This window comes from Glandiceps talaboti, chromosome 16, assembly GCF_964340395.1.
Source record: "Glandiceps talaboti chromosome 16, keGlaTala1.1, whole genome shotgun sequence".
NCBI lineage: Eukaryota > Metazoa > Hemichordata > Enteropneusta > Spengelidae > Glandiceps > Glandiceps talaboti.
In genome coordinates, this window is record NC_135564.1 from 15,864,281 (window position 1) to 15,880,604 (window position 16,324).

Genomic DNA, 16,324 nt, shown 5'->3' on the forward strand with positions numbered 1-16,324 from the left:
TTCTTGGGGCTGTATAATTGGGGACCTGGTAGGATAGAGTTTGAAATGTGAATGCTTTAATCCTATGCGCTAATACAGGCTGCAATGGATTATATGCTCCCCATGGAGTTGAGGAAGTATAAAGGGCTGTTGTGCCGCTATAGATCTATGCAAACAGTAATACTTGTAAAGCGCTTTGAGCACACAGTGGGGAAAGCGGTATATAAAAACACCTTTATTATTATTGTTGTTATTATTATTATTATTATTACTATATTCATACATGCATGTTCCTATCTATCTATTCCTTCGTTTTTAAAGACCTGATCTGGCTTTGGATTAAAATCTTAATAGGGGTTGAAAAACAGTTGTCTCTCAGAGTTATAGAAAAAAGTTGAAATAAATCAAAATAATGTATTCTCCACTTAAAAGATAACACTACCACGAAAACTTGGGATTGAATATCTGGCTTTGAAACTGTTATCTCCTTTTTTCAAGGTTACCATATTTCACAACACATAAAACTCTACTAGAGATACAAAAGTTTATGAATCTATTGTAAAACGTGAGTAGATGGAGATCACTTGTCTTAATATTATTATCTCGCGAAGCTTTCCACACCCAGCCCAGGAAGATGCTCCTTAGAAGCATAGGAATGTGTTTTGAGTTTGAAATTACCACAGCTCGGCTAAAATCTAAGTGGATCTCTTACAAGCATTTGTAATTGGCCACCCTAATAGGCCTTTCCAAAATTTGCCATGGTGGCGCTCTATTTCCTGTCTGTGTGTACCTTGGGGGTATACATGGTATAGGTTACTCAGTTTATCACACATGTAGAGCACTGCTGCTTTTCTCGATGTCTGAATATGAAAAACATCGCTGATTTACACTTATACAGAATTCCAAGGGACAAAGCTCTTCAGAAACAGTACAAGGAGGTGATGATATCCCCAATTTGAGTGACGGTGCTGTATTCTCAATTTCCTGTTTGCAGTCTGGAATGGCCTAATTTGCATCATATGTGGCTGCAACTACATCAACTGTTTACATACAAGATCCATTTAGATTTTATATAGCTATTAGCCTAGAATCAAGGCGAATGGAATTAAATTTTGATTTGGAAATAACGAATTCAAAACCCCATTCACATGGATTCCAGGCTATTGTACTGTATTACTTTCTTTTCACTAATCTATGAATAATAAAACATACACTTACAGACACTAAAGTTACAATAGTGAAGGACATGACAAATAGCTCTAACAGAGCTAATGAGACATCTTGCCCCGCCATTTGATTAAACATTACCTCAGTACAATATACAGAGCTGTTGATGGTAATTCAAATTCAAAACACATTCCTGTACTTCTAAATGCATCTGCCTTTGCTTAGTGTAGAGAGTTTCTTGAGATAGTAACACCAAGTCAAGTCTCTAAGCTATTAAGACTCCTTTATAAACCAGTGTGTCTTTCCTTTATGCTTGATAGCTTGTGGGGCTAATTTCCTGAGAATATCTGTAATTTTCTGCACAATTTCATTATTTTCCATCCCTGTTTTCTTGGTCTTCAGTTTGTGTAGTAAGTCTTTGGTTGTCATGGGTTTCCGTTTCAGGTACCTCCTTACCAGTTCTTCGGTGATACCACTCTCACTATAAAAGAAATAGGGCAAAGTTCAAAGTTCAGAGTTCAACTTTATAGTAGGCGCTGTGTGTAGACCTTGGTAATGTGTGACATTTTATATGAGGTGTAGCACATTTCAGGGAATACTTAAGATTATCAATCAATCAATCAATCAATCAATCAAAAGAATTTGTATACCGCCAAAATCCAATACGATGTACTGTTCTATGGCACTGGACAGGAACAATAGTAGATCATTGTAAAAGTTAGAGAAAGCTCTTGCAAACAGATGCGTCTTGATGTCGTTCTTAAATTTATCGACAGGTGACGAAGAACGAAGTTCAAGTGGTAGACTGGCACTGCTCGCGAGACTGCACGCTCATCTTATGACTTTTATGGTCAAAATTATGGTGTTAAAGCACATTGGAGCACATTGGCCCATACCTATTTCTTACATTTTCCTACTACTTTTTCTAAAAGTTAAAACACCAAATTATTACATTTACTGAACATTCTCTTAACTACAATCATAACACCGACTAGAGTAGGATTCTGTTTCCATTACTGATACATCCCCACATGATTTCACAAGGAAGATCAGGGAGACTATCAATCAGATGCTACAATCCTAGGATTAACAGAGATGGAGCATCAAACTACCTAACATCTACAATCGGCTGATCATACCGCCACCTAGTGGTCAGCTGTAACTATGGAATTTGCCATTCTGATGAGGATCGTAGACCAAGACAGATCGAAAGCTCAATGCTAAAAACTGTGAACTGCTTGTGTGTTGTAACCTTTGTAAGTCAGTATTGTATGATACTGTATCATATTGTATTAACAAAGTATTTGCAATATTTCATATCATATCTTATTATTATTATATACAATGTATATGCCTACCTTGAACCTGGTCTTGATCCTGGAGTACCAACTGGACTTCCTTTGGTTCTCTTAGATGGTGGACCATCCTCTACTCTTTTGCGTTTGCCTGGAAAATAGAAACAGAAAAGAAAAGTAAAATTACAGCAACTGAACAGTTATCAATCAATGTTTGTAAACTGTATATTTGTAAGTTTCACTGATGATTTGAAATGACAGCAGAAAACAGAAAATGACAGTGATTACTGTCAAGGAAAAGTCAACAAACGGGGAATAACAAGGTCGATCAATGAATAATGTTCATTTCACTAAGTTTCCTGACTATGCAATTTATTTGTCATGGAATATACTGGAGTTGTTTGAAGTTCGACGACTTTGAAAAACTTCCAAGTAGTAGAGAAAAATCATCATAGATCAATCATTTCAAGTCATTGCACTTCTGCAGCTAACATATAATAGTTGACAAATTTAGCTAATATAGTTGACACATTTCATAGGCACAAAAATGACATGTGGTTTTTACCATGGTAACCCAAATAATGATCTATGCTATGTAAAAATGTATGCACTGCTAATCTAATTGATGAGTTCAATGGAGACAAAGGCGATATCTGGCAATTACCATAGTAACTTAAAATAACAATAGATATTGTGTGAGAGTATGCTGTACATTATTCTAACATGACACATTTTATAGACACAGAAATGCTATGTGGATGTTACCATGGAAACCACAAATAATGATACATACTATGTGAGAGTCTGTGTGCAGCTGCATCTAACATAGTAGATGTAGTAGCACCATCTGTAGCAATGGTTGGTGTACCACTTCTACTGCTGTTACCACTACTGTTGCCTGGTGACGCTCTTCCACCAAATCTACCAGCCCTTTTGTCTGAAGATTTTTTCTGAAAAAAAAAAGAAAACAAAAGAATGTAGACAAGTCACAGAATTCATTGAGTGATGATTCTTAAAAAGAAAAGCCCTCACTAGTATAGATATCACCAATCTCATAAGATCATGCTATCTTGAATCCCGGTGAGATCTAAAGGATACCGCCAGTACTATACCTGTGCATTAACAGTCATATTATTATGTACGTACCAGAGATTACTTGCACCAGTGCATGTACATACTAGATATAGAAGTATTTGCACTGCAGTGCAATATCAAAAACATTCTTGCATACCTGCATGCAAATGATATGCAAATGAGGATGCGATCATTCGTTCTACACAAATTGTGTGATCACATAGCGTCATTTTTATGGAAATTGTTTTTTTTTTTCAGATACACATGACATGTCATAATAACAGAAGCCAATGCCGCGTGAGTGGTGTGGGTACTCATAGGTATTTGTACTTGTGCTGGCAGTGTTTTCTGCCTACTGCCGCAGAGAACACAGCAAGCACTCAGGCAAATACCTCAAGTATGTCACACTTGCACTCATGTGTCATGGGGTTCTGTCCTATTCCTCAATGAGGTTAAATTAATTATATGTATCTCCACCAGATATTAATTTTTTACTACATAAAGATCTTTCAGTGTACTGCTGTTGTAACAATTTGTGTGTGTGTATCGTTGTACACAATAGCTGTGTGACGGATATAGTGCAGACAGAGCATGATAGTTTGTAGAGGACGTACCTGAATAAAGAGAGCGGATTTAACTTCTTCTGTATTGTCTAAGTCACTGTCACTGTCATCAGAACTACTGTCACTGCTAAGTTCCTCTGTAAGGTTAAGGACAGATAAAACATAAAATTTAAATGTGACCCAGTATTATCACGATAGGATGAGAACTAGATAGGCAATTGAACAAATTCAACAGTTTTCATACTCATTTGATAAAAGATTTTGTTACAACTACACAAACATAAAACTATGGTGTTTCATAGTTCGATGTGTGTTGGGACATAGATCCTCCACCAACATGTCCATGGTTAGAATAGTAACTTAAAATATATTTTTTTTAATGCAATCAATTATACATGTATGCAACGGTAGTTTTTTACGTTTATGTACGAGGTGTGTCAAGATATAAACACCAAAAGTTTTTGTATTGGTTTTCTTATATAATATCAATGTAGTTTTGTAGTTTACACGTCGTATGACTTGAGAAGGTAAACTTTCAGCTTCATTTACAATTGGACTAGAGAAGACTAGTAAGTACGTTTTCTAGTTTTGAATGTGATATATAATGATAAACAATACTTTATCAAATTCTGACGAATGAAAGATTTTTTTTTTTTAAATTTTGAAAATTTTGTTTCAGGACCTGCTATCATTTTACAACACCTAAGGACTGAAAGTCTGATAAAAAAAGTCTAATAAAGTTATAAATATGAATGACGTACTGGGAAATTTTGATAGAAATTGTGATCGAAAACTTGTGCTTATGCAACATAGAGGGCGCTCTCATGTGAACGTATGTCACATGCTTGTTATATTCTTGCTTGGTACTATTCATTTTAGGTACAGGAGGGAAACACACAGACTTTATGATTACAGTTATCAGCATTTATCTAAATTGAACAAGCAGAGTAAACCCAATATTGCATCAAACCTTTTTTCTGCGATTCTTCCACTTCTTTGTTTGCCTCCTCTCCTTCTGCCGGTGTCTCCGATTCCTTCTGTTCTTCCTCCTCCTCTGACTCGTCTTCTCCTGATAGTTCCTGATCCAATCCCTTCATGTCGTTCTTCTTGGAATTAGGATCCACGTCTTCTTCGTCACTGTGGAAAAATCCAGGAAAAGTTGTTACCATGGTTACTTTTCAGTTCTACATGCTATTGTCCATCAACATAATTATAAGAATGATGTCTTGGACTCTAAATGATACTGTAAGAAGACATGTGATTGGTTCACTATTTTTTTGAGTTTGTAAGATGATATGTTATTGGTCAGCAGTCATTCAAATAATAATTGCTGTAAAATACCTGTAACCAGACAGATTACTAGTATTAGTTCTTTTAATCTGATTGGAGTCTTTTATTTTTAACAATATGTAATATATGACTGGTTTCCATAGTTTAATGTGTTTCAGTCATGGCACCACTTGTGGAATAACATTGTACTGGTCATTTCAGTCAGCACCTTTGGTTTTTCGCTTTCCATCTTTTCCTGTCTTGCACACACCTACATACACATATACATGTATACATACAGTGACACACATATATTGCACACACACTTTATGTCTGTCTTTCTACCACACACACACACACACACACACACACACACACACACACACACACACACACACACACACATGCACATACACATCCACTGACATACACATGCATAGAAACACACACACACACACACACACACACACACAAATGCATGCTCACCCTTATGCCTTCTTTCAGTCACATACATGTACACACAATTAGAATCACACACAAACATGCATGCACACATATCGCACATACACTCTGTCACACCCACATGCACACACACATCATCTGACACACATGCACAAACACACACTTTGTCTCACACACACATGAATGCATGCACTTTCCCTGTCAGTCACATACACACTCATAGTTACACAGAGTCTGTCAACCCCCACTATTTCTCTCGCATCTCACCTTGATGCTTCTGAGGAGTAATCATACTCTCTTCCATCAAAGTCTCCCTCATCACTTTCTTCCAATGCCTCGTCATCATCTGATCCTTTCTTCTTTTTGCCAGGTTTCTTCTTTGTACCTTTCTTCATCGATTTCTTTGGCTTCTCTAAAAGACAAATATCAGCATTTCATTAAAGAAGACATAATAAAAACTAAAACCATCGTCATGGCAACATAAACAAGCAATGAACTTGCCTAGATCATCACCACTATCAATGCCTTTGTCATCATTATTATCATCACCACCACCATCATCATCATCCTTACCATCACTATCATCACTGTCATCGTCATAGTGACATCATTAGATAAACTTACCAACTTCATCATCACTATCATCATCGTCATCATCATCTGACATAAGTCCTTGGTACTCATCGTCTTCCATTATTCTCTACATCAACACGACAATACAGAAATTATTAGGACTGATTGTGGTCTGAAAAGTATCAGAGTAGCTGATTGTGTTACCAGAGATAGGAAATAATGCATCCACTACACTGGTCTTTGAGGACTAGAATTACACAGTCAGGTGTTCATTGTGTGGTTGCTAGCCTGGAACTGACTAGCTAGGTCTAAGGGTAGTCAAAGCCAGTTGGGTTGCGTTGCCACAGTTTGGAAATATTACACCAACGACACTCAGGCTGGTATTTGTGAGTTATTAGAACTACCCACTGCAGGTATTGTATTTATTGTGTAGCTGCTAGGCTGGAACAGACTAGCTATGTCTCAGATGCTGTGAAAGTTGGATTGATTGAGTTACCAAGTTAGGAAATATTACACAAACCATACTGGTCTTTGCGGACTAGAACTATACATAGACCCTCCACCAACGTGTGGGTGGAGGGTCTATGAACTATACAAGTGTTTATTATGTGGTTGCTACATGTAGGTAGGAACTGACCAACCAACTCTTGGTAATGGTTATTAAATTACAGTAGGTCAACACAATATATAGAAATATGCTATCACAAAGATGGCATAACCATATAAGGTTGGCAAATGGATAACTGTTTCTATAGCAACAGGGTTGAACTCCACATTGTCGCATTCATCAACACATGGGTAACTATGACAACATTTTATTTAAATTCAGCTAAAACTTACGAAGTCCTGGGATTTCAAACTTGTCAAGTCCTGAGAATTCTGACTTTTGCTGAACTGAACTAAAACCTGACTCACCAAGTCCTGAGATTTCTTACTCTTTTCTTTAACTTCTTCAGGTTCACCATCTTCATCGTTCTTTAGCCTCTTTTTCATCATGATTGAGAAATAATTCAACACTTTGTCTCTCCTGTAGAAAAATATCATTTCACTTGCATCACATTATTTTAATAGTCTGGATGTTAATGTGGTCTCTAACTATACCACTGTGAGTGGAGGTGTAAACCGTAATGATGTGAGTGGAGGTGTAAACCGTAATGATGTGAGTGGAGGTGTAAACCATAATGATGCCATATAGGAACTAGACTACACATTTAACAAATTCCCCATTTCACCGTAAGGAATAGAATAGAATAGAATAGAATAGAATAGAATAGAATAGAATAGAATAGAACAGACTGAATAGAATAGAATAGAAGAGAATAGAATAGAATAGAACAGAACTGAATAGAATAGGACAGAACAGAACAGAATAGAATAGAATAGAATAGAACAGAACAGAATTGAATAGAATAGAACAGAACTGAATAGAATAGAATAGAACAGAATTGAATAGATTAGAATAGAATAGAATAGAACTGAATAGAATAGAACAGAACAGAATTGAATAGAATAGAATAGAAGAGAATATAATACTATAGAACAGAATAGAATAAAATAGAATAGAATAGAACAGAACAGAACAGAATTGAATAGAATAGAATAGAATAGAAGAGAATATAATACTATAGAACAGAATAGAATAGAATAGAATAGAACAGAATTGAATAGAATAGAACAGAACAGAACTGAATAGAACTGAATAGAATAGAATCTTTATTGCATGAATGTATGGAGAGGAGTATTGCAGTCTCATAGTCTCTCATAGTACCGGTACACACAGTGTCTCATGATTGGAGAAAACTAATCATATACTGTTATCACAAAATTGAGTACAAAAGATAACTTTCTTCACTTTTCCTGGAAAGTCAAATAAACTTTTGTAAAGACAGATACCAGAATGAAATGGATTGCCTTGAAATCCAACCACAAACTAAAAAAGGGTTTGGCACCTGTATTCCGACATCTTTTGTTGTATCCAATTCTGAGCAATTATTGTCCAAAAATTCAAGAACAATTAACTCAATACCATAATGGAACTTTGAGAATGTGACAATGAATACATAGAGCTTTGTTTTCTGCAATACAAAAATGTTCCACACCTAAGCAAAAGGGCTATTATAATATGCATAATATTTCATATTTTATAAATTTGACTCTGTGCAGTACTTTACCTACAGCTATAGAGAGGTTATACCTTGTATATGCCCACTTTACATTAACATTGGTTGACATGGTTGAATATATTAGTTCTAACACTGTACGTCTGTGTTGCTGTCTGTATGTCTGTGTTTTTACCTTCCAAACTTTTCTTCAGAATTCAAAGTATTGTATGCAACAACTGGAGTAAAACGATACAACATGTATGTCTGTTTTGCGGTCTGTGTGTCGGTGTGTTTACCTTCCAACCTTGTCTTTAGCAATTCAAAGTTTTGTATGCAACAAACGAAGTAAAATTATGTCATGTATGTCTGTGTTGCTGCCTGTATGTCGGTGTGTTTACCTTCCAAACTCTTCCTCGGCTTCCTCAGCATTCAAAGTTTTGTAAGTGATAATTGGAGTAAAATTATACCATGAATCTAATGGGTGTGCTTCAAATGCACCATCAGGTTCTTTGGTAAATATAAAATATGATGAATTCTCTGTGATACCGCCCTCTTTCTTGCCTTTATACCTGTGAAATCAAGGACAACAAATACTTCATGTTAACTTAAAGGGGCGTGAGCTTGAGTTCTTACATTTTTTGGACTGTAATTTTTGCTGTGGATCAAACGATACCTATTGTATTTTAAGTACTGCATGTATTTTTAGCTATCACTTGCTATTGGTAGAATGCAAATCTGGTATTTAGGAATAATTCATAGACAGTCTGATGAATTGATTTATTATATGTATGATAAAATATTGAGGAAACCACTTTTTATGCTATCAAGTGTGCGGTTGATGCCAGTGCAATTGAACACTTTGATTGCGTTCTACTCGTACAGTTTAATTATAATTTTACGTAAATATTTTCACTCAGGTCAAATACCTTTGTGCCACTTTGAAGATAGTACGGGTATTTTACCCACGACATGCACTCACAGTGATCATTTTTGGACTATAACGCTATTGAAACAATCAATTTAAGAAGTGATGGCGGGCGTAGGAACATTTCAAGTGTTGGTCAAATGCCTTCATGAATCTGAGTCAATAATATACGTGAAAGCTCTCAGATGTCACTTGGCAAGTCTTATGATGTTCTATAAGAATACTAGTGATTATCAACTTGTTGCTATTGACATGCCATTCTTGCCAAAACATTGAGTACATCCCTCGCATTCTGAAAACTCACTAGCCTATCACATACGTTGTACCACCTTCGAAATATCACAACTATTTATAGTTTTCCTTCCCACACACATACAGAGTCAGGAATCATCACCTTGAAGCTTTTCCTCACAAAAAACAAATTTCAACTTCTCAGATTCAGAAAAGTAATAGATATGATTATCCTTTTCCACAAACTAGGCATGCTTCACATTTTTCAGGGTTTGACCCTTCATTTTCATAAGTTGATCTTTGTTTGAGAAAAAGGAAAAAAGAACAACTAAAATTTGTAAGAGGTGATTGGGCTAGGTAAACAAAAACAAAAGGAAAGACACATGGCCAACAGAGGGCAGACTTCAATACCTTTTGCCATTCTTTCCACCTTGTTTCAGAATCCAGGGTTGATCTTCAGGTTTGTAGTTTTTGGTTCTCATGCCGTATTTCTTTCTCCTGGCTTCTTGGCGTCTTTCTTTTCCGTATTCACTTCCAGCACCGAATGTTGGTACCTCTTCTTCCTGCTTGAATTCTTTCATATTGTTTTCTCTTTCCATCTTAGCCTGTAGGAAATATTAATAACATGTATCAAAATTGTCCAGTAACTGTTAAAAATTGTTGCTGGTTTTATTAAACACTATGGAATAAAAGGAGTTCAGATCTTTCAAACATTTTTCATCAGATAAGAGTTCTGTAAGTCTATGTGCCATAAAGACTGAAATGATAATGAAAATTTACCATATTGCAAAGTATTTAAATGTGTGCATGCACCAATGATTACTTACACCGATACAAGTGCATACTTGTGGTATTTGCATCGTAGTGCAATACTGAAAACATTATTCCGTACATGTATTCAAATTATATGCAAATGAGTGCACCATCATTCCTTGTACATGAATTTGTATGATTGCACTGTATGATTTTGACACAGATTTGTTGTTTCAGATAAACCTATGTAATACTACGGTAATAATAACAGAACCCAACACACATGAGTTCCAGTGTTGGTTCTTTGGGTATTTGCACTCTAGGCTTGTGGTATTTTTTGCAACACTTTAACTTGCTATATGTGTGAAATTTTGGTCACAGAAAAACACTGCAAGCACACCACTCAGGCAAATACTCAAGAGTTCACCACACCTGCACTGATGCATCATGGGGGGGGGGGGGTGTCAGTCATATTACTGGCTTTGATGTGAAACTGTATCATTAGTAATATGCACTGTATATCTGAAAGCAACAAGTGAGTGAGTGAGTGAGTGAGTGAGTGAGTGAGTGAAAAAGTGAGTGAGTGAGTGAGTGAGTGTTCCATAGTTTATAATTTATAGGAAATCATGTGAAAGCATCGTTACATTTTCATGAAATTTGTCGTTTCCAATAACCATACAGTATACAATAGTAACAGAAGCCAATAAAATCCACAATTGTTCGTGAAATACTTACCTGCTGCCATTTACTCAAATCTATTTTATCATTGACATTAAATTTCATTACACTGAACTTCTTCTTTGTATTCCTTGGTTAAAGAAAAAAAAGAAAACGTGAGAATTGAGGACCTCGTGTTGGGCTATGATTAGGAAACGCTGATCTAAAATTTCACATCCATGATGGTCATCTACCAAGTGTCTTGGTCTAGAATGGGACCATTCCTTCCATTTTTGTTACTTTCTATCCAGAAGTTATTATTTGATATTGATAGACTTTTTGAGGGTTTGAAAATGAGACAAGATGTTGGTTTCTGGAAAAAAGACCCCTTTATTTACATCTGTAGTACGATGATGCTTTGGTCTCATGCCAGAGACCAAAGAATACAGACAGTGACTGTGAGTCTACAGAATAGGAGTTGGCATCACACTGAACTGAGGTGGAAGCCACATGTGAGCTTTGTATTGCTAGGGAACTTCCGTTAAATGCATTGATGATTGCTTGTATTAGATATACAATAATACATTGTGGATGAAACAGTTGAAAACATATTTAACGACAGTTACCTGGGAAGGCCCATTTGTCATTCTACCCTCAGACCACTACAGAGTGGTCCGAGTTCTGCCTTAGTTTAGATTGATGTCAACTCTTATTTAATGGCAGTTACCTGGGAAGGCCCATTTGTCATTCTACCCTCAGACCACTATAGAGTGGTCCGAGTTCTGCCTTAGGTTAGATTGATGTCAACTCTTTACTGTTAAAAGAATGTGAATGAAACAAATACAAATGTACATTGCAGTGTTGCAGCCAGCCTTTTGAAAGAGTGGGACATAGTGTCCCAAGACTTTCATTTTTCTGGGTCATCATAAATTTTTTTGGGACATTATAAAAAAACAAAACCCAATGGCGTTGTAGCACAACTGTATAGTTTAAAAAAAAAATATTTACCCATCTGCTGATCCATGCTAGATATTTGCTGAATGATTATGCAGTTGCCTAACCAGCCCTGTTGTTATCTATGTAATATACGCAATCATTTGACTGTTGCTATACATGTAGGTGTGGTCATGTTGCCAAACATATTTGCACACAATTTTAGTGTGGGTCATCTATGACCCATCACTTCCAAAATTGTGGGTCAGGTCCAAAAAATGTGTGTCAAATGACCCAAAAACCCCCTCTGGCTGCAACACTGCATTGTACATTTTATCTTGTGGAATGTCAAAGTTTTTTTTATCAAACATCGTGAATTCACATGGTATCGCTTCCCTTTAGCCATTCAGAAAGAAGTGTCAGTGGCAGAGTATAGATTCCAAGCCAACTACTCCTACATGTATTATATCATTCAACCACCATGTCTCCATTGATGAAATACAATTTCCACAACTCTGTTCCTTATACAACAAAAAACCTACATCCTTCATCAAAGCCAACCAGCTACATGTACATACTGTAGACCAACCTTTACTTACCTGGTGATTCTGACAGAGTATTCATCAAACTCACTGGTACTTTGCATGGTGGGTTTGGCCATTCCAGACACAGAACTACTTTGCATGGTGGGTTTGGCCATTCCAGACACAGAACTACCACCTACAAACTGAACAGTACACAAATACATATCATTATCAGCATTTGACACAGATGACACTACATGCACATGTAACATTTCCTCTGACGATTTCCTGATAAAGTATAACAAAATAACTGTTTTGACATTGGACCATTCCATGATCTTCATAAACTATCTTCAAACCTGTGTGATGAGTGTGTTTATGTGTGTGTGTGTGTGTGTGTGTGTGTGTGTGTGTGTGTGTGCATATGTATGTATGTATGTATGCATGTACATGTATGTATGTATGTATGTATGTATGTATGTATGTATGTATGTATGCATGTATGGATGTATGTATGTACGTTACAGTACATACATACATTTGTACGTGTACGTACGTACGTACGTACGTACGTACCATATGTATATATGTATGTGTGTGTGTGTGTGTGTCACTGTGTGTGTGTGTGTGTGTGTGTGTGTGTGTGGTTGTGGGTGAGTGTGTCACTGTGTATGCTCTCTACTACATACATGTATATGACACATCAATGACCCTTAACATTTCTTTGGGAAACCAAAATTTGCTGTTTCTCTGGTGAATCAAAAGAAAAGCTAGTTTTTATAATTTTGACATGTACCAAAACATTGCATCATTTATGAGAATGCACACTGGTATGTGACAGGGGTGAGGGGATGAGGCTGGGGTGGAGGGTTGTTTTCGGTGGTAGTGGTGTTATCTATAAAAGTAGTATTTTAACACCAACATGATTTGGAAGTCTGTCAAAATGAAATGTAATAAGTATGCCACAGTGATGGGACACAAAGGCAAAAGTTAACTGCATGTATTACATTTTGTATACCAAGCATAAGCCATAAATACAAAATGTATGGAATTTATACCTTATTCGTGCTATGTCACGACAATGCATGTCTATGTCATGGCAACATGTGTCTATGTCACTGGTTCTGCTTTGTTCAAAATGAGAATCAAAACATTCAAAACTGCCATCACTTTCCCCAATTTTTCTTTGTTATTACTGGCATTGGTATAATTATGTTTTTTCTCCAATATTTTTCTTCATTCAGTCGGAAAATACTTGTCACCTAAGTGTTTTGTCATGAGTCACTAGATAAGTAGTGACAAGGCCCCTTAGGTCACTTGTATTTTCCTTGGCTGAATGAAGAAAAATTTGGGGGACAATGAGGGTAACATCTAAATACTCTAAAGCAACAAATATTTATCAACATTACAATTAATGTGATCGTGGAGGTAGAAATTATACTTCCATGGTTACTCTACCTCCATGATGCGATGAATTATGGAGGTATATAAGGGGAGAAATACAAAATAGGTTGATTATTTTAACATTTTGTGCACTCCTCTCTGAAAACGTCCATGGATTAATAATATTAAACTATCAGGACTTCATGCAGTCCACAGTCACGTGTGGGCTAATATTCCATTCCAGGATGGTGATATTCTCGTCCAGGATGGTCATACTACAAAATAATAATGTTATTAATATTATAGGTATTTACGATTCTAAAAATACCGTTGCCGGTGATTGTTACGAAAGGTATCCGGTATTTTTTGAATATCGTAAATACCTATAAATACCGTTATTAAGCATTATTTTGTATTATGATCATCCAAGACTAGAATATTACCATCCTCGAAAGGAATATCAGCCCTCAAGTGACTGTGATCATGGATTTATAGACCCATGCTGTGATGCAATTACTTACTCGTGGTGCGTTCGCCATATTGCCCTGCAATATTGTTAAATTTGAAAAGACTGAGAAAATACGATGTAATTTCAATTCATATTCGTGTACTGTCAGCAAATTCAAGCGATCTGTGCTGATAACGGGTGAAGATTGTTGACGTCAACCTGCAACTTTTCACACTTCCCTTTGTACGAGTCCGACTGCACAGGATTGGAACAAAGATCCACTGGCCTTTCTTCACAGCCTAGATCATACACGATCATGTACGGGGTTTCTGGTACAAGTTTGGAATTCACTACAAACGTAGGTACACTACTTTTGACGGAGTAAATGAACTAAAATTCTTTGGGGGAATTCGAGATATCACTTCGTGTTGCAAACGTCAACAGCTTGCGAGCTACAACCCTGACTTCACTTCACATTTCCCACAGTGACATGACCTTTGACATTTCGTATTGTTGGAAAAGTAGTCTGTTCATTCGTTACTACAAAAATCCTATTTTGGGGGAGAAAGATAATTTCTCGATAAAAAAAACTTTGAAGAACCATATATCAATTATTGAATATGACGAAAGTCTAATATTGATATGTTATGATAAGCGCTACGTGTATTTGTTTAAATTTTATATATTTTTACGAACTGCCTTTTAGCCAGTGGAGGCGCTCTTTAGTTTTCAAGCCTGCATAGTAAGTTTTTAATTCATCCGTACTTGAATAAACTCATTGATGAATTTAAAATCATTGTGTAAATATGTCTCAGTGATCACCAATACAGAACTTATTTGGCTTTACAATGATCACGTGCAAATAATTTCAGAAATAATTCCAGTCGTACATCCGAGAAAAATGTTTACATTTTTTGATACAAAGTCTGATTTGAAATGCAGATAGATAAATTTAACATTGCATTCTCGAAGTTGTCTTAAACATATATTGAGAAAAAAAAATCCACAGAGTAATCACTACGGTGCGGACTTCGGTGCATCAAATCAAACGAAAGTATTGGGACTTAATTTGATGGTGTGTTGAGGGCGTGTGTTGTGATATTTGAAAGTCTTCAAAATGAAAATGTATATGTGAGTGACAGTCGTTTGTAGATTGTATGTTACAAGCCCCGTTTCTCATCAAATTATAGAGTGCGTTCCACATACTATCTATAAAGCCACGTACTTTTATCTACAACAATTTGTTTTCTTTGTGATTAGCTTGTATTATCAACCTTTAATGAATGAATAAAATACATGGTGCCATACGTGGGAATTTCACTTTGCTTAATTAGTATTAACACGGTTATGGGAGCCTTCAGTAATTACCGGGAGTGGGGTGGGTAGGGATATTTTACAAATCAACTCTCCCGGAGGGTCATATGTTAAGGGAGGGTCACATTTTCCTTGGAATCATTGCATTATCATTGTTATCTAACTTTCCATTGCTTTGTGATTTCGTCATCCCACTGCTGCCACCAATGTCACATGGTAGATCCTGCCTCTGCCACCATTGTAGTAATATCAGAAAATATGCATGAAACGCTGCTGACAACTGTATGCAATCAATCAATTATTTTTGGTGTTTTTATTTTTTTTAAATCTTTTTTTTGTAAATTTCAATATTTTATTGGGCTGTTCATAAAGCTACGACTGTTTTTCAGGTCCTGGAATGGAATTTTACACTTTGTATTCGGCAATATGAAACGTATATCATACTTCCTATTTCGGACACTGACAAATATTACCACATCTCATCAGATTCAAGTTTGTGTATACAGTCAAACCTGTACTTGCGGCCACGCAATAGAGCGGCCACCTGCTGATCATAACATATCCCCGTTGCTGAGAGCGCGCGGCCACTGTGGACTTGCTCTTTCGGCCGGGTCACACTTCGTATATTGACCATTCTCACCTGGCCGTTCAGTAAATTCTCTCGAAGTTTCG

General features: G+C 36.4%; 1 protein-coding gene across 1 annotated transcript; it reads right to left on the reverse strand.

Moving 5' to 3' along the window:
* Positions 1-269: 269 nt before the first annotated feature.
* On the reverse strand, positions 270-14,809 carry LOC144447437 (general transcription factor IIF subunit 1-like). The gene is made up of 13 exons (XM_078137467.1): positions 14,412-14,809; positions 12,583-12,710; positions 11,129-11,201; positions 10,052-10,245; positions 8,883-9,053; positions 7,298-7,409; positions 6,434-6,509; positions 6,077-6,221; positions 5,049-5,215; positions 4,130-4,215; positions 3,235-3,391; positions 2,505-2,592; positions 270-1,627 (listed from the first exon to the last, which is right to left on the reverse strand). The coding sequence occupies exons 1-13, from the start codon at positions 14,427-14,429 to the stop codon at positions 1,420-1,422; spliced, it is 1,623 nt and encodes a 540-aa protein (XP_077993593.1). The 5' UTR covers positions 14,430-14,809; the 3' UTR covers positions 270-1,419.
* Between the last annotated feature and the right edge of the window lie 1,515 nt (positions 14,810-16,324).

Coding starts and splice junctions, on each gene's coding strand:
- LOC144447437 (XM_078137467.1), bottom strand. Junction 9,054..10,051: donor GGTGGAAAGAATGGCAAAAG/GTATTGAAGTCT, acceptor TTGATTTCACAG/GTATAAAGGCAAGAAAGAGG. Junction 5,216..6,076: donor TACTCCTCAGAAGCATCAAG/GTGAGATGCGAG, acceptor ATTTTTCCACAG/TGACGAAGAAGACGTGGATC.